General features: G+C 34.9%; 2 protein-coding genes and 1 long non-coding RNA gene across 16 annotated transcripts in view; 1 reads left to right on the forward strand and 2 right to left on the reverse strand.

Moving 5' to 3' along the window:
• Window positions 1–884: 884 nt before the first annotated feature.
• LOC143199906 (uncharacterized) lies at window positions 885–10,820 on the reverse strand. Of its 12 annotated transcripts, none has more exons than XM_076410041.1 (9): window positions 10,323–10,820; window positions 9,308–9,351; window positions 9,088–9,245; window positions 7,442–7,701; window positions 5,480–5,735; window positions 5,255–5,419; window positions 5,016–5,193; window positions 2,936–3,183; window positions 885–2,422 (listed from the first exon to the last, which is right to left on the reverse strand). In XM_076410041.1, the coding sequence occupies exons 4-9, from the start codon at window positions 7,658–7,660 to the stop codon at window positions 1,173–1,175; spliced, it is 2,316 nt and encodes a 771-aa protein (XP_076266156.1). In that variant the 5' UTR covers window positions 7,661–7,701; window positions 9,088–9,245; window positions 9,308–9,351; window positions 10,323–10,820; the 3' UTR covers window positions 885–1,172. The 12 variants fall into 12 exon arrangements, with proteins under 12 accessions (XP_076266156.1, XP_076266153.1, XP_076266154.1 ...); XM_076410038.1 differs by having other exon boundaries at window positions 7,499–7,701; window positions 8,918–9,245; window positions 10,323–10,819; XM_076410039.1 differs by having other exon boundaries at window positions 2,936–3,174; window positions 7,499–7,701; window positions 8,918–9,245; window positions 10,323–10,818.
• A 593-nt stretch (window positions 10,821–11,413) lies between these two features.
• The window catches only part of LOC143199551 (uncharacterized), a 92,989-nt gene continuing 80,183 nt past the window's right edge, over window positions 11,414–24,219 (forward strand). The window contains exon 1 of the long non-coding RNA XR_013006470.1: window positions 11,414–11,532. This is a non-coding gene — a long non-coding RNA (uncharacterized LOC143199551). The remainder of the gene's footprint in view (window positions 11,533–24,219) is intronic.
• The window catches only part of Ent2 (Equilibrative nucleoside transporter 2), a 97,681-nt gene continuing 85,022 nt past the window's right edge, over window positions 11,561–24,219 (reverse strand). For all 3 annotated transcript variants that reach the window (XM_076409409.1, XM_076409407.1, XM_076409408.1), the window contains 6 exons: window positions 17,907–18,052; window positions 14,629–14,861; window positions 14,398–14,575; window positions 13,169–13,293; window positions 12,876–13,078; window positions 11,561–12,811 (listed from right to left, as the gene is read on the reverse strand). In XM_076409409.1, coding sequence (XP_076265524.1) covers window positions 12,685–12,811; window positions 12,876–13,078; window positions 13,169–13,293; window positions 14,398–14,575; window positions 14,629–14,861; window positions 17,907–18,052 — 1,012 coding nt within the window. In that variant the 3' untranslated portion in view covers window positions 11,561–12,684. The remainder of the gene's footprint in view (window positions 12,812–12,875; window positions 13,079–13,168; window positions 13,294–14,397; window positions 14,576–14,628; window positions 14,862–17,906; window positions 18,053–24,219) is intronic.

A 24,219-nucleotide genomic window follows, 5' to 3' on the forward strand; every position in this document is an offset into this window, starting at 1 on the left:
CTTCTAGATGTCTTTATGTATTATATCTCAATAATTATAAATGCTATAGCAATTTAAACTTTTTTAAACGCTTTTTGGTTTTCAAATTTTGTAACGAAGTGTATTTTCAAAAAATTAGTCAATCTCTGCCTGTCACATCTCAAAAACTATTAATTTTGGAGCCATTTAACTAGGATCTTCGTTTCTTTCGCGTCAAAATATACATCATTTCATAGTTTTATTTTCATCTGAAAGGTTAAAATATTTAGCATTTTTTCCATATATATAGTCGTGAAAATTTGCGATTTTTTGCCATTTTCAAAACTATTGCTGTCATTCTAATCGCAGGTTAATGAAAATTGCAGGGATTATAAAGAATTTTATGCTGAATCGAATGGTTGTATAACGCGTTTTATACAACTTTTAGTTTTTAACTTATATAAAGAAAAATGTATTTTCAAAAATTTGTGGATTTCTGTTTATGTAACATATCTTAAAAACTATAAATCCTGGAGCAATTCAGCATGGATTTTCGCTTCTTTCATCCAACATTTTTGATAATTTTTCCATATGTATAGTTTTGTTCTTATTTCCCATCAAATTATCACGAATTAATGAAAAATAGGAGTATAGAACGACTTCTATCTCTTTAGAACTTTGTCCTCTAAATCAAGTACACCATGAACTTATTGTGTTTTAGTACAGTTCAAAGGAATCAGCATTACATAGTTTTTTTAGAAATGCTAAAACATTTTAATATTTATTTAGACTATTAAAAAGCGATATAAACAATATAAAAAGCAATTCTAGTTTCACCGGAATAATTACTCAATCAAGGAGGCCTTGAATTTCTAGAGGAAAGGTACACACTGAATAATCAAAAGAGAGTGTAATAAAAAATCATGTTAATCTTTTAGACCATTTATTTTTCGAAAAAAACATTCTCCTTATCATTTCACGTTTTCTTCATAAAAATTCGCGTGGCAACCGGCATTTCCGATCAACAATTAACAAAATAATACTCGTCATATTTTATATACAAAGGTGACCTGATTGAATCGCACCGGTCAATCCGCCCCGAAATACAAAATTATCTCTACAAAATTAAACATTTTGGTACAAAATATCTCGAATCTTATCTCTTGTAAAACTAAGAGAAGGTAATAAATTAAACTCGACGATGCGACCGCACCTTATCTCTCTCTGTACCAACGGCCCCTGGGCCGGCGCAGGATCCGCGGTGACTTGGGGGCGACGATCATGCGCCGCTGCGTCCGCCGTGGTATCCGTTTCGACGACGAGACGGACCTCTTGGACGCGCCCGGCTCAACGGGCTCGAGTTTCTTCACGTACACGTACGGCTGCATCTTATTATCCCTAAGGTCACTAGCGACTACTACCCTGTCTGATTCCCGACCGTCCCTCAAGCTTGTCTCGCGCGACTGGACCTTCCGGTGGTTGTGATTGCCGTCCCCGCCCTCGGGCACGCTGTCGCAATCGTCGGGTTCCTCGTCCTCGTCGGTCTCCGCGTGGTTCGTCTCGTCCAGCGCGTTATCCTTCAGCACCTTTCTCTTCTTCACCTTCGGCCAGCCGGTCTTGTTCTTCCGCTTGCCGGATTTCCGTGCCGGTACGCCGTTGTACATCTTCCTCGGACCGTTGGAGCTCGCGTCCTTCTCGCGAGACTGCCTATACAACGTCATGATGTCGTCCACATTCAGTCGGCTCTCCTTGAAATCGACGAAGTCGGGCTCGGTCGTCGGCTCCAGATCCAGATAGTCGAGCCCGTCGTCCAGGAACGAGTCGAACTCCTGTTCAATCTTGACGGCAGCTGCGACGTAGTCGAACTTCTTCTTCCTCTGCTTCTGAGGACTGGGCTGCGCGGATTGCGGCAACGGGGGATGCTGCGGCTGCCGGCGATCCTCCGTGCGATGCGGTGATTCCTCGGGTATCGTCTGGAGTGACGTGGAGGGCTCACTGGTCCCCGCGGTCGTCCTCAACCTTCTCCGTTTTTGGTGTATCAGACTGCTGAGGATCGCCAGCGTCGAGGCGTGCTGTCGGGGCGATTTGCGGGGGTTCCTACCGCCGGACGAGACCGGGGATATGGATAATACTTTTCTCCGTCGTCCCACCCTCCGTCTCTCGACCTGCACGGGTTCGGTGTCGGTGTTGGTCGAGACCGAAGCAGACAGGTCGCTGAGTTTGCTGTCTTCGTCCTCGGTGGGTTCCGCTGTCGCTTCACATTTATCTTCGACGGAGGGCGACGTTGACACTTCCGACCTCTCCCCCCTGGAGTTACTATCGCCCGTAACGTCCTCGGGGACCTTCTGCGCCTTGGATTCCGCCACCGTATTCATAATATCCTTGTAACTCCGGTAACACACCCTCGGGTCGATGGGCTTCAGGTGGGGTATCCGATCAGGCATGACGAAATCGTCCCAGTAATCTGAAAAACGCGAAAAGTCCAGTAATAATACACGCAACTAGGATTGGGAACTATCGACTGAAAATGGTAATTACTACTAATTTACAATCTGTGGTAGGCGATACAATCAATATCGTGATGACGTGAGTTCACTGCTATTTTGAATACTGTATTTACAAATAAGCATAAAATCAGCACGTTATTTTCAAGGTCTCGGTTAGGACGGCAAATCCAGAACAACCCTAGGGTGAGAATATCGAACATGTATATGTATCAAACTTTTTGTTTTGAGATATCTCTCCCGGACATCAAGTGCATTTTGCGTGATTTGGTATCGATATATATTTTTTAAATCTCAGTTATTTTTCATTCAACATCCCTAGAATGAAATAGTAATGACTGAAACTAGTCGAAAGTAAAAAATAATGGGACTAAAACCGCGACTTAAACGGCCGATAGTAAAAAGTAGTCATTTACTAAACAGTCGTTAGTTCCCAACATTACACGATACTATAATGCCGAAACCATACTCACAATTACGGCTGAATTCGTAATGTTGCTCGGACCGATCCTGCTTCCGGAACGTCTGGTACCACTTCTGGTTCTCCGGAATGGTCTCGAACGAGAACGTGAAATCGTTCATGTTTACGGTCAGTCTTCCGTTTTCCTCCTTCCTGTCCTCGACGGGCTCCTTGTCCCGCTCTACCTTCACGGTCACGTCGCCGTTCGGCTTAGTCGGAATAGGTGCTAGATAGGAACCATGATACCGTAATCTGTAAGAACTGAAAAAAGTTAAGAAAACACTGTTGATTGGGGTGGTGATGCTCCGGGACGTTTGTCCGCAAAACAAAAAGACAAAACAAAAATGGAATCAACGCGGAATTATATAATCAAGCCTACAAATTTTTTTTTTTTGTGGCGTTACTGGGTATCAAATCGTATCGGGTATATCTGTAACCAACTCCATGTTGAAGCATCACTTTTCAGCCTGAAAAAATATTTTCAGTGCCTTGAAAATGCCTGAAGTTTTATTGAGTAAATCACATTTGCGGCTGAAAGTCACCGAATGTAGCGTGAAGGTTATGGCAACTCCATTGATTTCAACAGGTGAATATAGGTTTCGACGTTTTAAAAGTGGTGATTTTGACGCCGATGACAAAGAGCGGTTTGCACGGCCAAATAAATTTGAAGACGAGGATTCCAAGGCATCGTTCCATGATGTTTTGTGTAAAACACAAGAATATGCAGAATTATTGGGAGTAAAACAAGAAACCATATCCAATCGTTTGAAGAACATGGGAATGATCTAAAAGCTAGGATATTTTGTGCCATACCAAGAGACATTGAAAGGCGTTCGGTCATGCGTGAAATGCTGTTTCAATGGAAAAATCGGAAGGGTTTTTTGCATCGTATTGTTACTGTCGATGAAAAGTGGATCCATTACGATAACACACCAAAAGTGAAAACAATCATGGGACTACCTGATCATACATCAGCATTAATGGCAAAGCCAATGCTCTGATTGCCAATGCTCTCAAACACTATGCAAAAAATGGCCGGAATACGAGCAAAGACACACCAAAGCTTTTCTTCAGCATGACAAGGCTCGACCACAAGTTACAAATCCGGAGAAGCCATACCTGGAAACATTAAAGTGGGACCAACCATTATGTTCTCCAGACCTTGTTCCTTGTGTTCACTACTTATTCCGTCATAAAAGTCGTGACCTGTCCGAGCAGCACTTCACTTCTTATGAAGAGACCAAAAAATGGATACGATCAAAAAATACGTACGTAAATTGGCTGAAAGATGAAAAAAAAACAGATATCGATACTTTGAAGAAAATACATTGTAGCGATATTTCATAAAAAAGCTTCAAATAAAAAAAAATTTAAAACGAATTTATAGGCTTAATATCATAACAGAAATAATGGTGTATAGGGTGGGCCATATGTTAATAAATTATCTGATATCATATATACAATTATCTTATATAAAATGTTCTAGAACAAGAACCAATATTATCTGGAACAAGATGAAACAGATGTGGGGCAAAAATAACATGCAATCTTTTGTTATTATCAAGTAGACACTCAAGATAAGGCAAGTGCTGACCTCAAGAACCAGACGAAGTATATGAAATCCCAGATTGTGACACTAAACAAACGTACAATGACAAATCTTGCTTGGGACTTTCTCTCTATAGAAGTATCAGCGAATCAGTCTGCAGAAAGTGTTTTTTTTTTCTCTAAACAGCCTGGGAATATATCAACTCCCTTTATCAAATATTACATATAAAGTTCTCTGGTTCCTGACGTGAGCATCCTGTTCTTCAGTTTTGGGTTCCAGCATCCCTAAACCGTTGTAAATTAAGTGTAATAATAAATTCTCTTGAAAAGAGCAACAATAACTTAAAAATATTTATTGGCGCAACGCACAAATTAAACATGAAATACCCAGCAGTAAAATGCCTACAATCGGCAGTAATAATTTTATGATTTTATTAGATAATAGCTCCGATAAACGTCTTTAAAGGTTTTCCAAAGGCCGAACAATTAGAAAAAGATAATTGCGGGAGAATTCAAACAGAACTAATTGTCCTAGTGGTACTAACCTTGACCCGGGTGTTTCAAACTTATAATACTTTTGATTATCCGATATGAAGGCTTCGGCATGACTTCTGCGTTTCCTCTTCTTCTTGCAGTCCGAGGAAACGCTATCCATAGACGATTCTTCCTCGACTTTTATTTTGTCCGGAGGTTTCACATCTTCGGGCTCACTAGACGACGTTACTGTAAAACAAAAACGATGATCAGCGTAATACATCAACGTACAGCGATAAAACACGAGTACCGTTCGTGTTTTCAGTAACACTGTTTTTCTCCTCTTCAGTCTCATTACTTCCCCCATCCTCCTGGCTCATCTCCCCATCATCCTGGCTCATCTCGTCCTCCTCGCTGGATTCCTCCTTCTTGGGGAACAAAAAATTGGTCGCTTCGTTATTCAGTTGAATCAGTTCTGAAACGACATAATTAGACCGCGATCCGGACGTGTTATTTTAATATTTACGGGTGCTACCTGAATTCCGAAGTTTCCTGAACTTCACTATGAGTCCCTTATCGGTTTCGTTTAGCTTGGACTGCGCCAATTTGGTGGGTTCCTTATCTCTGTCGCTCGACCGCAACTTGTTCGACAACACTTCCACTTTATAGTAGGTCTTGTTATCGGAAACTAGGCGTTCGTCCGCCGATATCCGTTTGGGCCTGTTGTTACAAGCTCTCTTTGGTCGGCCCGACTCCCAAACGTCTGGTTCCACAGGTAATGATGTCAGTTTCTAAAAGAATACGATCTTACTGATATAAATACAACACAATTTTGCAAATATATTAAAACTCCAGGCGAAAAACTTGGATTCTTTTTAGATATCGCGGGCGTGTGAGACTCGGCACGGTTAACGTTTAACGATGAAGAAATGGGGTTAAGTTATGCCGTGGCGCCTTCGCCATTTTTTACAGAAAGACCCTTTTTAATGGTGTTGAGATTTGTTTCATTAAAACATAATCAAAGCTCCATGTTAGCTGTAGAAGTTATATCGATAGTTCAAAATATAATCGTCAGAGCTTATATATGTCGATATTTTAAAAATATCCCCCATTAAATATTGTTTTAAAAATTTATTTAAAAAAAATTTCTTTACGGTTCTCATATTTTGTGACAATTTTGGAGCTTTTTATATGAAACATATTCCTTTTAATTTATTTTTATACTCCGTGGTAATTCAGTCATAAGTAGTTACATAGAACAGAGATCAAGAGTATAAACTCACCAAATCCTTTCCGCCAAAAAGAAAAATTAACATTCATTCCAAAAATCTGGAATATTATTGAGACAGCTAGCCTTTATTCCATTTCGAATAATAATGGTATAATAATAATAAGCAATTTTCTTCACAGTTCATACAGACGTTTTCAATCACTAAATATCCCACATTTTCTTATTGGTATTTAGGTATTTGACTCAATAATGGTATCGAAAATTACAAAGAACTGTATCAAAATATTAACACAAATAAAAACTGGTTTTCAACTGCTTCTTCTTTCATATTTCGTTCGATAGGTATATCAAAGAACCGAGAGAAATTAGGGCGATCACTAGTAGAAACATCCATTTGTCAGATTTTCCAAAATTGTACAGTATTAACAAAAAAGTGAACCAGAAAACCAACAAAATGCAAAATCACAATAAAACAAACACTGAACTAAATACCTCTTATAATTTCCAACATCATGCTTATATACTATTGCGATCAAAATATAATAAGACGTACAAAATGCTTGAATTCTTCCCACCCAGGCGAACTGTTTAGAAGAAATGTTATTTAAAAACCCAAGAACCCAAAGAATTATATTACACTAGTTCTGGTTTTTTTCATAAACAGGCAAAATTCCAATCAACATCATTCAAAGAGTGAAAAAACATTGGTATAAATAAATTGTAATTGTGGGTGAAAGAAACATTTGACGCCTTATTATTTTTTAACGTAATAGAATAATTAGTAATACTGATTGGATATATTACATGCTCTCTTTTTAAAATTATAGTATCAACAGAATCATTTAGTACACATCACCACTCTTTTAACTCACACGAACAAAAAATAAAGTCAATCTACCAGATTTGATCAAGAATATGATCACGTAAAAAAAATATCGACAATATTGCAGAATGCGTTTGAGATGCAAAAAACACCAATTTTTGCCATTAACTCTTCTAAATACCTCTACTACTCCCAAATATATGGTGAATGTATATATGTGGATATTATAACAGAAAACCCCAGAATGTATCCTGCAGAGAATTTGATCAGTGAAATGAATAACTTTAAATTAAAAAAATCAACTGAATAAAAACAAGATTGCTCTTAATTTAGATCTTTCACGGACCACTTGATATCGAACACAGAAACGCCAAGCTCCATCTTCCCCGGTATATTTGGAAGTTTGCTTTTTCAACGCTGCTACTACTACTTCAAAAACTTACGGCTAATGCTCTTGTACTAGATCTCAACTCTCTATACTCCTTATATTCGAAACGTACAGGTTCTAAATCGGGCTTATCCTGGAAACTGTCGTCCTCCAAGGGCGGCGTCATGTAATTGATGTTCTTCCTCGACCTCAGTCTGTGCTTGGGCTCGTTCTCGTTAGTTTCGGTCGACTTGACCACGTCCGACATTATCGACGACGACTTAGTCTTGGACATTGCCCTCCTTCTGATTTTTGGCGATGAGTAATCTTCAAAACCTGTAACATATCGAAAATAGTATTTCTATAGTGCATCGGGAAATTTGCTGCTTAATATACTTTTGTATTGCAAAAAAAAACAACCATTAATTTAACTAGATTTAAAATAAAATAGGACATGATTCCTTGTGATATTACTGTTTATGTGCAAGCATCAGATAATAGGTTTTGCAAAATTCGATATAAAGAATCCAACATTCATTGTCAGCAATGATATATGACCAATACAGGTACAATATATCGTTGCTTCTGATATCAATTTTAGTCTTATTCTGGCCTAGAAGCATTCATACATCACTGCAAGGTTTATGACAATATTTCAATTTTGATTAATAAAAAAAAGAACTTTATGAAGAGTTTATATTTGGATGACTAAAATGATTAGAACCTAAAATATTTACCTCTAAACCAAAATGAGAAATATCTAACAATTTATATGGTATCCAGATCTTTTTCCTTAATAGCACTAATGAAAAAAATATTGAACATATTAAACAGTACCTAATCTACAAAAAAGAATCTACAACCAAACCAAATCAACAAAATGGGAATGTAGACTTCAATTTTTTTTTATTTAAAAAAAATGAAGATGAGAAAGATATTGTTTAAGATCATACCCTCTTTTTTATATATCGGATCACTAAATTGATTGGAATCATGCCAACGAAGATTTTACCCCTTTTATCTGCCTGTGACTTTTTGAATTTTGATTTTTTTATATACTCTTGGAATGTAAATATTTCGAAAAAAATGGATGCTAAAAGATTTGTTTGTTTTTCTATTGCACTTGAAAGCATCATTTTTAAATCAGATCTGAGTTTATCTGGGATGTTCCTATTTTAAATAAAATAATTTTTTTAAACCACCCAGTATCTTCTTGAACATTGTTATTTTGTATATATTCATGAAACATTAATATGTATATGGTAATATTAATATATACTTAATTATAATTAATTTAAAACCTCTCTTGATATTAAGATTGTAGAGCAAAAAACAATCAACATAAATAACCAAATGTAACCTGGTTAAAGCCAGATCTATCTTTTCCAAGCACTAAACATTAATAGTACTCTACAAATTTAACACTACTTAATCTATCAAAAATAAAAAAACAATAAAATCTACAGCCAATCCGAAATAAACAAAAAATAAAACCACAAAATCTAATGGTAACCATATTTAAACTCTACGGAAATGTGTGACTTTTTCTGACCTATTGCCTCGATGCCTGTTAGGCCCAGTAGAGATTCGATACCAACGTCAGAGTGAATGTAACCGTTCAGCGCTATGAAGTTGGCATCCTCGCCGATCAATTTCTGATGCTTTTTGGATTGGACGTGGTCCTCTACACTGTTGTAAGGTAAGTTGCAAATGGCACAATACCCTGACTGTATGATGGGGATCCTAGGTCGTCGCGTTCGTATCGGCTTTCGAGTCATTGTACTGCAATCATTGGGGGTGGTGAAGGTACTGTCATCTAAATGGAGATTCCTGGACTTTCTGGGAGGTGCCGGGGAGGGGTTACGTTTTATGAAACGGTCCTGAAGCAGAGATTCAAGAAAAACGGTATAGAGCGGAGTAAATACAGCAAAAAATAACTTACTGATCTTCTTATTCTTCCCTCCAACATGGCCTACGAACCCATACCTAAAACAAATAGTATTATTCGTACCTGACTTATCAATTACAGAAAACTAACTCAAAACTATCCTTATTACAAGACTACTGGGGCTGGAAGCCGAAAATATTTTCTCGCTAATCCAATACAAAATAACAAAAAATTGTTTGGTAAATGTACCAATGAAATACTGCTACATAGTACGATATTGTCTGAAAAATATTGCACAATTGGCAATCGTTAGTGTATAAATTGGCGGTGTCTTATTCAACTCACATTATCTTATTTGCATTTAAATATTAACGAGGTTTACAGTTCAGTTGATCCATAAAATGAAACCGTAAATCTCTAACGATTTGAGGTTAGCAGTTGATAGAACCGACTGCAAATATTCGTTTACACAATAAAGTAAATGTGAAATGTTTGGCTTGGTCAACAATTGTTTTCAATTCCTTAAAAAAACATAATCGAAGTTTTATTAAGTGGGATGTAGAAACACGACCCACTTAGAGACATGAAGCATTCAAATTAATCCGATCTTTGATTGGCTTTCACTTGTCGTGTTTTGAAATTCAGCTAGAACAATAGCGTCCTTTTCAAGAGGAATATTGTTAACATAAAACATCATTCCAAATTTGTGTATACAAGCGTTATACATGACATTTATAAAAACATTTCCCATTGATCTCATTACATCGGGAATACATTCCTAAAAGTTCTGAATGTCAATATGACAACGCTGTTTAATTTTGGCAACCCTGTTTCTGAATATATTCACAAACTTTAAAAAAATATAAACAAATAACTTTATAAATACGAATTTGTTGATTAAGGTGTAATAAACCTATGCGAAAACGTAAGGTAAAGCTGCCCATAAATAAAACAAACATGATTCAACTACATTCCAGAACTGTCGTCGTGAATAAAATTATACGGAAACAAAACAAACTCTACATTTTTTACGGTAACATAATTTAATTTTAATTATCACTATACTTGCCTGGCTACTAAATGATAAAATCCGAAGAACAGCACAGCAACGGAATATCCTACTACTTATGTTAGGAACTACAATCTCTAGCGAAAATAAAACTGTATCACTACCAAAATTTTACCACATAATCACGTCAAATTTTTGACGAAAAAAGTACCATTACGACGAAACAGCACGACACGTATATGTAGTTCAACGGCGGATTTGATTCGATAACGTTTTTAAGCAGCCAAGTCGCTTCCAAGTGGGACACAAAAGCAGCTACAAGCAAACTCGGCCATTAAACCGATGTGTACGCTTGCCTCTTTTTGTAACACGCCCTAATAAGCTTTAATACTCATTTTATGCACTTAACAACACTCTATTTACAATATTTTCACTTCTGTTAAGTATTTCTGTGGTATATCGCAATTTGTAAATCACTATTTCCACTTTTAATTCAATTTTATAATTTCCAAAACATTCAATCTTGCACTCATATTGAAGTATTTCTCGATACAATCGGATAGGCGTTGTTGTCAAGTTTCTCGAAACTTGGTGGGGTCAATTTTGACACTATAATAGAAAATAATACTACAAAGTTGTTAATAAATGCTTGTATCAATAACGTATATTATATGTAATTTTTGTGTGGTTAAGTGAATAAATTCATTGATATAAATAGCATTTTTTAAAATTTATTTTATATTTGATATGTCATATTACAGCGTAAGCTTGGCAAGAAAATACGAGACTGACATTATCGACACACAGTGGTACCAATGTTATAATACTAGTTTCCCGCCAAATACTTTCAATGAAATTCTTCATATCAGGCTAATAAATTGTTTTTATATTTTTTTATTTTTCGACGAAAAAATAATATCAATTGCTAGTGGCTAGTGGAGTATATACATATATTTTGATTATAAATTTTAAAAATTGAAAAATAATTTCTTGAACATCCAAATATGTTTCTAAACAAATGTCACCATTAGAGATGGCTCTTTATTAAATCGATCAAAAATGGATTTTTAATCGATCAGAGATTGTCATTCCTATTCATGCTAAAGAATAGTGGGGATTCACATAAAACAGGTAAACAAGTGGCAGGTGACATATCGCTGGTTAATTAATGTATTTTGGTGTGATAAGTTTCTTATATCTTGTGTCAAACTGTATAAGTAACTATTATGTGTAATTTTTATAACTAACTGTGTAGGTGAAAGGTGTACAGGTAAGGAACGCATATAAACTATGTAATATAAGTAATGAAACTGATTTATTTAAAAAAGAAGTAATACATGTAAAATTGCTTAATGATAGACAAAAATTAACAAATCAGAAAACCTGGCTTTCTGAATAATGATATAAAATATAAGACAATGAAAAATACACATTCAAATGTTAAATAAATACAACAATAAATTATAACACTCGCGTAACATTAAAAATATACAAGATAAACAATATCTTACCCTCATGTTGCATCATAAAAGATGCCTAAAACAATAGTCTTAAATTTTTAAATAAAAATGGAAATTAATATCCGTCAAATATATTTTATAAAATAGTATATATTGTAAATAACTTGATTTCTTTTAATATTATATATTTGTGTAAAGATTAATTTGCTTATACTAGTTTTAACATTTGCAAATACTAGTCTTTAAGGTTTATTTTCGAAATACAGTATAACAGTAACAAATTATCTTAAATAAATACCTGGCATGTCATTATTTTTATTAGGGCATATACAGAGGGTGTGATAGCAGTCAATTTGATACTAAACCACTTTTCTTCATAATTTTATAGTGGTATTTTTCAATGTCAGATTCTATACATTTGTCATATATTTACATTTGTATATATATAAAGTAGGATTGTTAAAATGTAAAAAAAAAATGTTATGAAATTGTGTTAGTGACATGGGAAACTATATAAACTAAATTACAATTAACAAAATTGTACCTTATAAACAGAACATGATTTGCATGAACTAAAATAATTGAATGATTTTATTGTCATGTGTTTCATTGAAATTTTCATTCTAGAAACTGACATCTTGTTTGTGTTTTGTTATTGCAATTACAAAAACGAAAAACTAAATTTTGTACATACCATTGTTTATTTTTAATATAAAAGTAAACGTGACTGAAAAGAAGATATGGTTTTTTCTTTTTTTTTTGGGAAAACTGACAGCAGCAACAATTTTTTAAAAATCCTCTGAACCTACTTCTGTGGAAGAACAATGATTGTGTCATGCAGGAGTGAGCCAGCCCCCTCTTTAACAATAACAATGGACTATGGGTATATGGCCAGATGCTTATTCGTTTTATCAGAACTTTATGGAGAACTCCATTTCTGCGCCATATACCTCGCACTTTTGTTAGTAACCGACATGGCTGACGAGCCAAGGCCATAGGAACGATATCAATATTCCTGAGAAAATTCCGGTTATGAGAGCGGCGCCAGCGAACATTCCCGCTATGGAGGCGTGATGTTCCGGAACAGTACTGGAAAATTAATCAAAGTTGTTATCGTACTTCACTAACTGAACTGTTATTATGAGCGATTTACCTTGGAGCGTACATCATTGCCACTGAACTGAAATAACCGCTGGTTATTGCCATTGTTGCCGCTAAAAACCAATAAAGATAGTCATTGTTGATACCCACAGGTAGGATTCTTTGAATTCCGATAGGCTGATAGTTGCAGAACAAGTAGAGCGGTATGTAGAGGAATCGTAACGTCACTGGGATCCAGAGGTATTGTTTTTTCGGCTGGAAAAGAACGTTTGAAATGTTTACTTGATAATATGGCGAAGGAGTTTTTGCAGCAGTGATATTAATAGCAAGACATCATCTTCTTACCCATATGAACCAGGAAGGCAGGATGCTTCCTATCATGGCGAAAACGTTGAAAGTCAAGAAACACAAAACCTGTTTGTATATCTCCTTGTCCTCGATGAAGAAATTGGGGTCGCTCCTTTTAATATCTAAAATGAAGACAAATCAATTATTGTGTTATCGAGTAGATGTAATAGGTTAATTGAAAAGTCCCCGGCCTGGCACATAGATGGCGCTACTAGAAATAAATCCATGTTTTTTAGTTAGCCCTAACCCTCAAAAGATGCGTGTATAAATTGGACAGCTGACGGATCGTTCATTCCTGAATTAAAGCATTTTGAGTGAAGCAACTTTTGTTATTGTGAAAAAAATGGATAAAAAGGAATTTTGCGTGTTGATAAAATATTGCTTTTTGAAGGGAAAAAATACAGTTGAACCAAAAACTTGGCTTGATGCCGAGTTTCCGGACACTGCCCCACGAAAATTAACCATCAAGGATTGGTATGCTAAGTTTAGACGTGGTGAAATGAGCACCGAAGACGGTGAACCCAGTGGACGCTCAAAAGAGGTTGTTACTGACGAAAACCTTAAAAAAACCACAAAATGATTTTGAATGACCGTAAATTGAAATTGAATGAAATAGCAGACACTCTAAAGATATCAACTGAACGTGTATATCACATCATTCACGAACGAATATTTGGGTATGAGAAAGCTCCGTGCCGCGCGAGCTCACTTTTGGCCAAAAACAACGACGAGTTGATGATTCGGAGCAGGTGATCAAGCGTAATAAACCCGAGTTTTTGCGTCGATATGTGATAATGGATGAAACATGGCTGCATCATTTCACTCCGAAGTCCAATCGATAGTCATCCGAGTGGACTGCACACGATGAATCCGCTCCAAAGTGTGGGAAAACGTAACAGTCGGCTGGCAAGGTTATGGCGTCTGTATTTCGGGATGCGCATGGAATAATTTTCATTGACTACGTTGAAAAAGGAAGGATCATCAATAGTGACTATTACATAGCGTTATTGGACTTCGAATTGCTTCCTCGTTCACCGTATTCTCCAGATCTGGCCCCCAGCGACTATTTCGGCGACTATTTTTATTTATATAGATCGGATTAGATCTATATCTTTTACACCTGACTGTATTTTGTAATTTGTATTTTAATTAAAGCAATTTTTAACAAATTCCGACTACCAATATGCTATTGTGGCAGTTTTACCGAGCAAAAACAACATAATTACCTGCTTGCATTGCTGGGAAAGTAGCCAGCGTAACAAAGAATATGAAAAACACATTGAACAGTTGCGGAGACGCCTTCTTAATGATTTCCAGGAAGGGTTGTTTCTCGGCATCGGTCCTCGACGATTTTTTCTGCTCCTGCATCTTCTTATCTTTCAGCTCGTAATGCCGGTAGAACCTCTGCAAATGACGTCGTCGTTATCTCTAATAAAACACGTCCCCGGAAAACTCACGTTCAGGGGCAGCGCGAAGTACGTATCAAACCCGATCAGCAATATAAACAGGGCGGTTATAAAATAGTAGATGGCGGCCATGCGGGCGTTCTTCGTCACCAGATTCGACAGGATGCTGACGACGGTGGTGAAGGTGCCGCTGATGTTGTTCCCTAAGATGATGGCCCCCGTGTATTTCGGCGGTAGTTTCGCGGCCATGCCGTAAATGGTGTTCTGATAAATCCCAGTTGCCACTGAAAAGCGAAAATAAATATATTATTAATATTTGCTTGGTTGCTGTCTGTATATAGTGGTGTTGAGAAAAATTTGTGGGGCTTTTTCAATATATGGCAAAGTGATACTCTATGATCGTTCTGCCTATGCGCATTATGGTAACATATATCGGACATCTGGATCGGATCTGATTGGCTCATTTCTATAACGCGATTGTGCATTTTTTATATTCCTGACTTAAAGTACGTTTAGCATTTTTGTCACATAATTATAATCACTATTATTTGATGATATATCTTCGGTATTAAAAGTGTTGTGTATCCAGTGTATGAGCGGAAATAGAAAAAATGAGACTTCCTTGGAAGAAACGACCCGAGCTAGATTAAGGACATTTGTGTGACTTTGAAGGTGTACATTTATGTAAACAAATGTATATTGTTTCAGATACTTATAATTAATATTTTGGCTTAAGGCTACTTAGCCGAGATAGGTGTGATTTTTGTGGGTCTACATATGGATTCAGAAAAAAAAAACAAAATAAAATAATACAACTCGTAAATCAACAAGTTGTGATTGATTTTATGGACAAGATAATATCTCGTGATTGTTTTATTATATTGTTAACAGATCTGTAAGATATCTAATTACTTTTTGGTATGTTTCATCAATTATGTAGTTATCCGTTTCCCAATCTTCACAATAACATAAAAATAATTATGAATTACCTCAATACATTTTCGTGTTGAACAAGTAAATAAAATATTAACAGACATAGACTTAGTCTGCTTTTAGTATGAAGTAACAATAAGATATGAGAAATATAAGAGACTGAACTAATACCTGCGATGCTTTGTTGAAATATAACTAAATAATACATCTTATAGGAAGCCAGGACTGACGCTGAAAAAGTGAAGTGGTGTGTATGAGATTATGCCAAGGAAAGAAAACGTCTTTGATGGCTGGTAAAAGATTGAGAAAGTCTGATAGGGGTAACATCCACCATTTAGTCAAGACATATCAATGAGAATAAGTTGATTTTAACACAAGTTTGTTGAAATCAGTTGATTCCACGACTATAGTTCTTTACTGATACCAATATCTACAATACTTACTGTTTAAAATGACTATGCTAATTACTTTTTGGTATGTTTCATCAATTATGTAATTATCCGTTTCCCAATCTTCACAATAACATAAAAATAATTATGAATTACCTCAATACATTTTCGTGTTGAACAAGTAAATAAAATATTAACAGACATAGACTTAGTCTGCTTTTAGTATGAAGTAACAATAAGATATGAGAAATATAAGAGACTGAACTAATACCTGCGATGCTTTGTTGAAATATAACTAAATAATACATCTTATAGGAAGCCAGGACTGACGCTGAAAAAGTGAAGTGGTGTGTATGAGATTATGCCAAGGAAAGAAAACGTCTTTGATGGCTGGTAAAAGATTGAGAAAGTCTGATAGGGGAAACATCCACCATTTAGTCAAGACATATCAATGAGAATAAGTTGATTTTAACACAAGTTTGTTGAAATCAGTTGATTCCACGACTATAGTTCTTTACTGATACCAATATCTACAATACTTACTGTTTAAAATGACTATGCTAATTACTTTTTGGTATGTTTCATCAATTATGTAATTATCCGTTTCCCAATCTTCATAATAACATAAAAATAATTATGAATTACCTCAATACATTTTCGTGTTGAACAAGTAAATAAAATATTAACAGACATAGACTTAGTCTGCTTTTACTATGAAGGAACAATAAGATATGAGAAATATAAGAGACTGAACTAATACCTGCGATGCTTTGTTGAAATATAACTAAATAATACATCTTATAGGAAGCCAGGATTGACGCTGAAAAAGTGAAGTGGTGTGTATGAGATTATGCCAAGGAAAGAAAACGTCTTTGATGGCTGGTAAAAGATTGAGAAAGCCCGATAGGGGAAACATCCACCATTTAGTCAAGACATATCAATGAGAATAAGTTGATTTCAACACAAGTTTGTTGAAATCAGTTGATTCCACGACTATAGTTCTTTACTGAAACTAATATCTACAATACTTACTGTTTAAAATGACTATGCTAATTACTGTTTGGTATGTTTCCTCCATTATGTAATTATCCGTTTCCCAATCTTCACAATAACATAAAATAATTATGAATTACCTCAATACATTTTCGTGTGGAACAAGTAAATAAAATATTAACAGACATAGACTTAGTCTGCTTTTAGTATGAAGGAACAATAAGATATGAGAAATATAAGAGACTGAACTAATACCTGCGATGTTTTGTTGAAATGTAACTAAATAATACATCTTATAGGAAGCCAGGACTGACGCTGAAAAAGTGAAGTGGTGTGTATGAGATTATGCCAAGGAAAGAAAACGTCTTTGATGGCTGGTAAAAGATTGAGAAAGCCCGATAGGGGAAACATCCACCATTTAGTTAAGACATATCAATGAGAATAAGTTGATTTCAACACAAGTTTGTTGAAATCAGTTGATTCCACGACTATAGTTCTTTACTGAAACCAATATCTACAATACTTACTGTTTAAAATGACTATGCTAATTACTGTTTGGTATGTTTCCTCCATTATGTAATTATCCGTTTCCCAATCTTCACAATAACATAAAATAATTATGAATTACCTCAATACATTTTCGTGTGGAACAAGTAAATAAAATATTAACAGACATAGACTTAGTCTGCTTTTAGTATGAAGGAACAATAAGATATGAGAAATATAAGAGACTGAACTAATACCTGCGATGTTTTGTTGAAATGTAACTAAATAATACATCTTATAGGAAGCCAGGACTGACGCTGAAAAAGTGAAGTGGTGTGTATGAGATTATGCCAAGGAAAGAAAACGTCTTTGATGGCTGGTAAAAGATTGAGAAAGTCCGATAGGGGAAACATTCACCATTTAGTCAAGACATATCAATGAGAATAAGTTGATTTAACACAAGTTTGTTGAAATCATTTGAATCCGCGACGATAGTTATTTACTGATACCAATATGTATAATACTTACTGTTTAAAATAACTATGCTGACTAGTGTAAGGTAGAAGAATGTATATGGCCATGTACTGCTATCCACCATCGCAAGGATTATAGTAACTATAAATACAATCACATTAATGCTGATGCTCCATACTATTCTTACAGTTAGGTCTCCCCTGAAATAAGAAAATAGTGTTATCAATCGCTCTGAATCACACGTCGTAAATACGTTCATGTTAAAGCGTCACTATTGTCTCTTAAACATCAATATGAGATCCTTTGTTTTCTAACCATGTTCAATTTGTATGCGGACAAAATCCATTTGCTTTTTATATTTTAATTCGCAAAATAAATACAGTTGGGATGATGACCTATTATAGTCCTCTAATATATTAACTATATCTTAAGAATACTTTCTATTTTAAGATTTAAACTCGCGCCAAAACGTTTGCCGTTGTTATATGACGTCAGTATACAGTTAATAAAAAATATATTGGGCGCAAAAGCAGCATCAGTATAAATTATTTTGCGTAATAATTATAAATTTTGAGTCTATGGCATGTCCAAACGCAGATAAAATAATAAAAACAGAAATTGTCGAGGTTTACACAGAACAGAATGACGTTTACATCCTAGATTTGTTGAAAAAAGTGTCTGCGTCCTGTTCTGGTGCTAGTTATTTAAGTTGTTGTATTACTTCGATATTAATACGAGAATAGAGTCTTTCTTCATGTTTCCTTGCGATTCTCTTGATTTCCTGAACGACAGTCGGTGTCTGAAGGACTCGGTGTAAGTAATCAGCCCTTTAGTATCTGGGGGCATGTGCAATACTTCTCAGGACTTTGTTATGGAACACTTCGCGGAACATCCCCATGATTGCACTCCATATGTCCATATAGGTTTCAGCACTTGCTTGTATAACAACAATTTATTATGTACCATTTATTGTTATTGATGCCTGCGCGGTCTGATTATATGTGAACCGTACACTCTCAGATTTACTTTCGTTAATTTTTGTTTTCCAAGTTTGGCTCCAATTATTTATATTGCCCCATGCCTGTAGTAACTTTCCTGTAGCTTCTTCGCTTATTGTCTTCGACAGTAAGAATAGCAGTGTCGTCAGAAAATGTTGCCATCGTAATATTGTGCATTTGTGGTATATCACATGTGTATAGTCGGTAAAGAATTGGCCCCAATTCACTTCCTGTACACTTGCTTTAACTTCTTTGTAAAGTAGGCTTCCTCTTGTATATTTTCTTGTATATTGAATATTTTCTGTATAAAGCCTGTATTCATGAATAAAGTATTCATGAATAAAGCCGTCTTATCAAAGGCTTGTATTATATTTAAGAATATAGCTGAACATACCCTTTTACCTTCATAGGCACCGATACCAGTTGAATGGACTTTTTATATACGTATTCTTGTAAGACCAGCAATAGCTAGACAAAGGCACTGTCAAGGATACGTTGTTGCAGCTTGTGTGGGATAGTTCTGCCGCTCCAGCGTATTCACCAGACATTGCGTCTTCTGGATAACACTTGTTCGGCATGTCGTGACTGGCATACGGTTTCGAAATGCTGAAGAAGTGCGAAAATGCCAAACCAATAACATTCTCTCGACACAGCATCGTCATTTTGCCAGAAATATGGGATAATGTTGAAGAAAATGATGGACAATATTATGATTAATATATATTATAGCTTTTTTCTCCATAAATGCATATTTATCTGTTTAGATTTTATCGATTCCAATACGACTTCGTTGCCGTAAAAAGGAACTAAAAGTTCGTCTCAGTTGCGCGTTGCAATAAAAATTGATTCAGGTCGAGCTGGGACCGATATTAATTAGTCGGGCTGCTTTATTTTCGTTTTAACTTACAAGGTGTCGAAACTTCCGAGTGCCAGCTGTACCCAGCGCTTCGGAAAATTGAAAAGTCGGAATTGGCAAGAAGTGAAACAAGGTTTAAGAGCGGGCGTTAAATCTATCCCTGGCCATTAGCACCACTACTTTCTTTCGAGGCTCTGGACGACGCTTGTTCATTTATTATTAAGCTTTCACGGCTCCTAAATGATGGGTTCATTCTGTTTTTTCTCTCACTTTTTGTGTTTACTGTTTCAGGACGGCTGCTCAGTAATTTTCAGGCGGTTGTATTTCAGGCGACAGACAGGACGGTCCTTCTACTATTGCGATAGTCGCGGGTTCGAATCCTGTCGGGGCATGGTCGTAAATTTATATTTGTGATTGTCCTTAGGTAAGAGTGCAAAATCCGACTGAAAATGATTCCAGTCACACCGGTAGTCAAGCTGGGCAAGACCGGATGTCTTCTGGGATGATTTCTAAGTTGGTCATTCGCCAGTCGGTAGATTTAACAAGTCAATTGAAAAGTCCCCGGCCTACCATAGTTTTTTATTAATCTCTTGGAACGTCAATAAGTATTATTGTTTGATTTCTTTTATATAATATAACCATCCAGACATGTAGAGAATCACTTCAGTAAGTGATCTGCTGTACAGTTTATAATCTAAATCTTATTCTAGATACTATTCTAACTTATTTTCAAGTCTATTCTAACTTATTCTAATGACTTATTCTAGAAATTATTAAATTTCACCCTATGTGTCTATTAACCAGTTCGTATGGTAGTTTGCGTTTGAGCCTACGCACTTCACTGTCATCGCGCACATTTAACTGTTTCGCGAGTGTATTGGGATGCACTAATAGTTTTTCAGAACTGATTTTGCGCTGAATCAGTTTGTTGGACACGTAATATGGGGCAACGACGATGACTCGTAACACATTATTCTGGAACCTCTGGAGGATATCTATGTTAGATTTGCTAGTAGTACCCTACAGTTCAATACCATAGATCCAGATGGACCTAAGTATTAACTTCTACAGCAAAACCTTGTTATCTAATGATTTTTTAGATTTACGCCCTATCAGCCAATACATTTGGTTTAGTTTAAGCCCAAGCTGTTTGCGTTTTGTCATCATATGTTTTTTCCAAGTCAGATGTCGATAAAAATGCATTCCCAGATATTTAACGCTGTCTGCTTGCTGAAGTTCATGATTATTCAATTTTACTGAGGGACATGTTCTTCTGCAAAGGGTGAATGTCGTATGGGTAGATTTTGTCTCATTTGCTGGCCTACCATAGTGAAACACATTTTTTTTTGGAAAAATTTGTTTTTTTTTTCAACATAGTTCCCTTCAAGAGTTACACAATGATTATAGCGACCCTCCAACTTTTCGATACCATTTTTGTAGTACTGTTCATTCAATTTCAATTCGCAGTCGCTCAAAATCATTTTGTGGATTTTTTAAAATGTTTTCGTCGGTAACAACCTCTTTTGGGCGTCCACTGCGTTCACCGTCTTCCGTGCTCATTTCACCACGTCTAAACTTAGCATACCAATCCTTGATGGTTGATTTTCCTGAGGCAGTGTCCGGAAACTCGGCATCAAGTCAAGTTTTTGCTTCAACTGTATTTTTTCCCTTCAAAAAATAATATTTTATCAACACGCGAAATTCCTTTTCATCTATTTTGTCACAATAACAGAAGTTGATTCACTCAAAATGCTATAATTCACAAACTAATGATCCGTCAGTTGTCAAATTTATACGCGCATCTTTTGAGTGTTAGGGCTAACAAAAAATATATGGATTAAATTCCAGTAGCGCCATCTGTGTGTCAGGCCGGGGATTTTTCAATTGATCTGCTATAAGATTTTCTGTGCATTTTTCAAAACAATTAATTATTTTGGCGTTGAAATAAGGAGAAAATAAGAAAAATTTTCATTTAATCTTCAAGATAATGTCGGTAAATAAGGAGTCGCTTGCTGCACAAATGCTAATACCGTCGCTGATGTAAAACCCTTTTATTTCTTGCTTGTAAACCGCTGCGAAAACTCGAAAATTATGTAGAGAACAGGAATTGCTTGATTAAAATTAAAATTCCGCACCGCATATTTGAGGATGGTGAGCCTGGGTAGTTTAAAATTAGTGTTGGAAACTATCTACTGAAATCGACTATCGACTGTTTAGTAATTGACTACTTTTTACTATCGACTGTTTGAGGCGCTATTTTTGGTTCGACTGTTTTTACTACTTTTTACCAGTGACTGTTTTCACTCGCTATTTTTGATCCGACTGATTTTCTTAGTACTTACTATAGACTGTTTCAATCGTGTACTTTTAGTTACTATTTTTGAGTATTTGCGATTTTTTACCATTTTCAAACTTTTTGCTATCATTTGCGTTAAAATAATTGCAGGTTAATAAAAATCACAGGAGTTATAAAGAATTTTACGCTGAATCCTATGGTGATATAACAATTTTTGAACAATCCTTAATTTTTAAGTTATTCAATGAAATGTGAATTTTTGAGCGGATTTCACTTTATGTAAAATATTTTAAAAACTATGCATTCTACGTCAATTTAACATGGATTTTCCTTTCTTTCGTATCAAAATACGTATATATTGAGAGTATTATCTTGATCCGAGAGGTAACAATTTTTAGTACTTTTTCCATATATATAGTCGTGAAAATTTGCGATTTTTTACCGTTTTCAAACTTTTTATTGTCATTTCCGTTAAAATAATTGCAGGTTAATAAAAATTACAGGGATTATAGAGAATTTTACGCTGAATCGAATGGTGGTATAACAATTTTTGAACAATACTTAATTTTTAAGTTATTCAATGAAATGTGAATTTTCAAAAAATGAGCGGATTTCACTTTATGTAAAATATTTTAAAAACTATGCATTCTACGTCAATTTAACATGGATTTTCCTTTCTTTCGTATCAAAATACGTATATATTGAGAGTATTATCTTGATCCGAGAGGTAACAATTTTTAGTACTTTTTCCATATATATAGTCGTGAAAATTTGCGATTTTTTACCGTTTTCAAACTTTTTATTGTCATTTCCGTTAAAATAATTGCAGGTTAATAAAAATTACAGGGATTATAGAGAATTTTACGCTGAATCCAATGGTGGTATAACAATTTTTGAACAATACTTAATTTTTAAGTTATTCAATGAAATGTGAATTTTCAAAAAATGAGCGGATTTAACTTTATGTAAAATATTTTAAAATCTATGCATTCTACGTCAATTTAGCATGGATTTTCCTTTCTTTCGTATCAAAATACGTATATATTGAGAGTATTATCTTGATCCGAGAGGTAACAATTTTTAGTACTTTTTCCATATATATAGTCGTGAAAATTTGCGATTTTTTACCGTTTTCAAACTTTTTATTGTCATTTCCGTTAAAATAATTGCAGGTTAATAAAAATTACAGGGATTATAGAGAATTTTACGCTGAATCGAATGGTGGTATAATAATTTTTGAAGAATCCTTAATTTTTAAGTTACTCAATGAAATGTGAATTTTCAAAAAATGAGCGGATTTCACTTTATGTAAAATATTTTAAAAACTATGCATTCTACGTCAATTTAACATGGATTTTCCTTTCTTTCGTATCAAAATACGTATATATTGAGAGTATTATCTTGATCCGAGAGGTAACAATTTTTTGTACTTTTTCCATATATATAGTCGTGAAAATTTGCGATTTTTTACCATTTTCAAACTTTTTATTGTCATTTCCATTAAAATAATTGCAGGTTAATAAAAATTACAGGGATTATAGAGATTTTTACGCTGAATCGAATGGTGGTATAATAATTTTTGAAGAATCCTTAATTTTTAAGTTACTCAATGAAATGTGAATTTTCAAAAAATTAGCGGATTTCACTTTATGTAAAATATTTTAAAAACTATGCATTCTACGTCAATTTAACATGGATTTTCCTTTCTTTCGCTTCAAAATACGTATATATTGAGAGTATTATCTTGATCCGAGAGGTAACAATTTTTAGTACTTTTTCCATATATATAGTCGTGAAAATTTGCGATTTTTTACCATTTTCAAACTTTTTGCTATCACTTGCGTTAAAATAACTGCAGGTTAATAAAAATTACAGGGATTATAGAGAATTTTACGCTGAATCCAATGGTGGTATAACAATTTTTGAACAATACTTAATTTTTAAGTTATTCAATGAAATGTGAATTTTCAAAAAATGCGCGGATTTCACTTTATGTAAAATATTTTAAAAACTATGCATTCTACGTCAATTTAACATGGATTTTCCTTTCTTTCGTATCAAAATACGTATATATTGAGAGTATTATCTTGATCCGAGAGGTAACAATTTTTAGTACTTTTTCCATATATATAGTCGTGAAAATTTGCGATTTTTTACCATTTTCAAACTTTTTGCTATCACTTGCGTTAAAATAATTGCAGGTTAATAAAAATTACA

This window comes from Rhynchophorus ferrugineus, unplaced genomic scaffold, assembly GCF_030347505.1.
Source record: "Rhynchophorus ferrugineus isolate W39M unplaced genomic scaffold, kcgeb_rfMv2 rfM7, whole genome shotgun sequence".
NCBI classification, from domain to species: domain Eukaryota; kingdom Metazoa; phylum Arthropoda; class Insecta; order Coleoptera; family Curculionidae; genus Rhynchophorus; species Rhynchophorus ferrugineus.

What these genes read in the sequence shown, in the direction of transcription:
- LOC143199906 (XM_076410030.1), bottom strand. Translation starts at nt 9,334, where the DNA reads ATGTTGGAGGGAAGAATAAGAAGATCA. An exon ending in TCGGAATTCAGGTAGCACCC is followed by an intron (nt 5,420 to 5,470) that starts GTAAATATTAAA and finishes ATGTCGTTTCAG; the next exon opens with AACTGATTCAACTGAATAAC. An exon ending in TGTTACTGAAAACACGAACG is followed by an intron (nt 5,194 to 5,254) that starts GTACTCGTGTTT and finishes TTTGTTTTACAG; the next exon opens with TAACGTCGTCTAGTGAGCCC.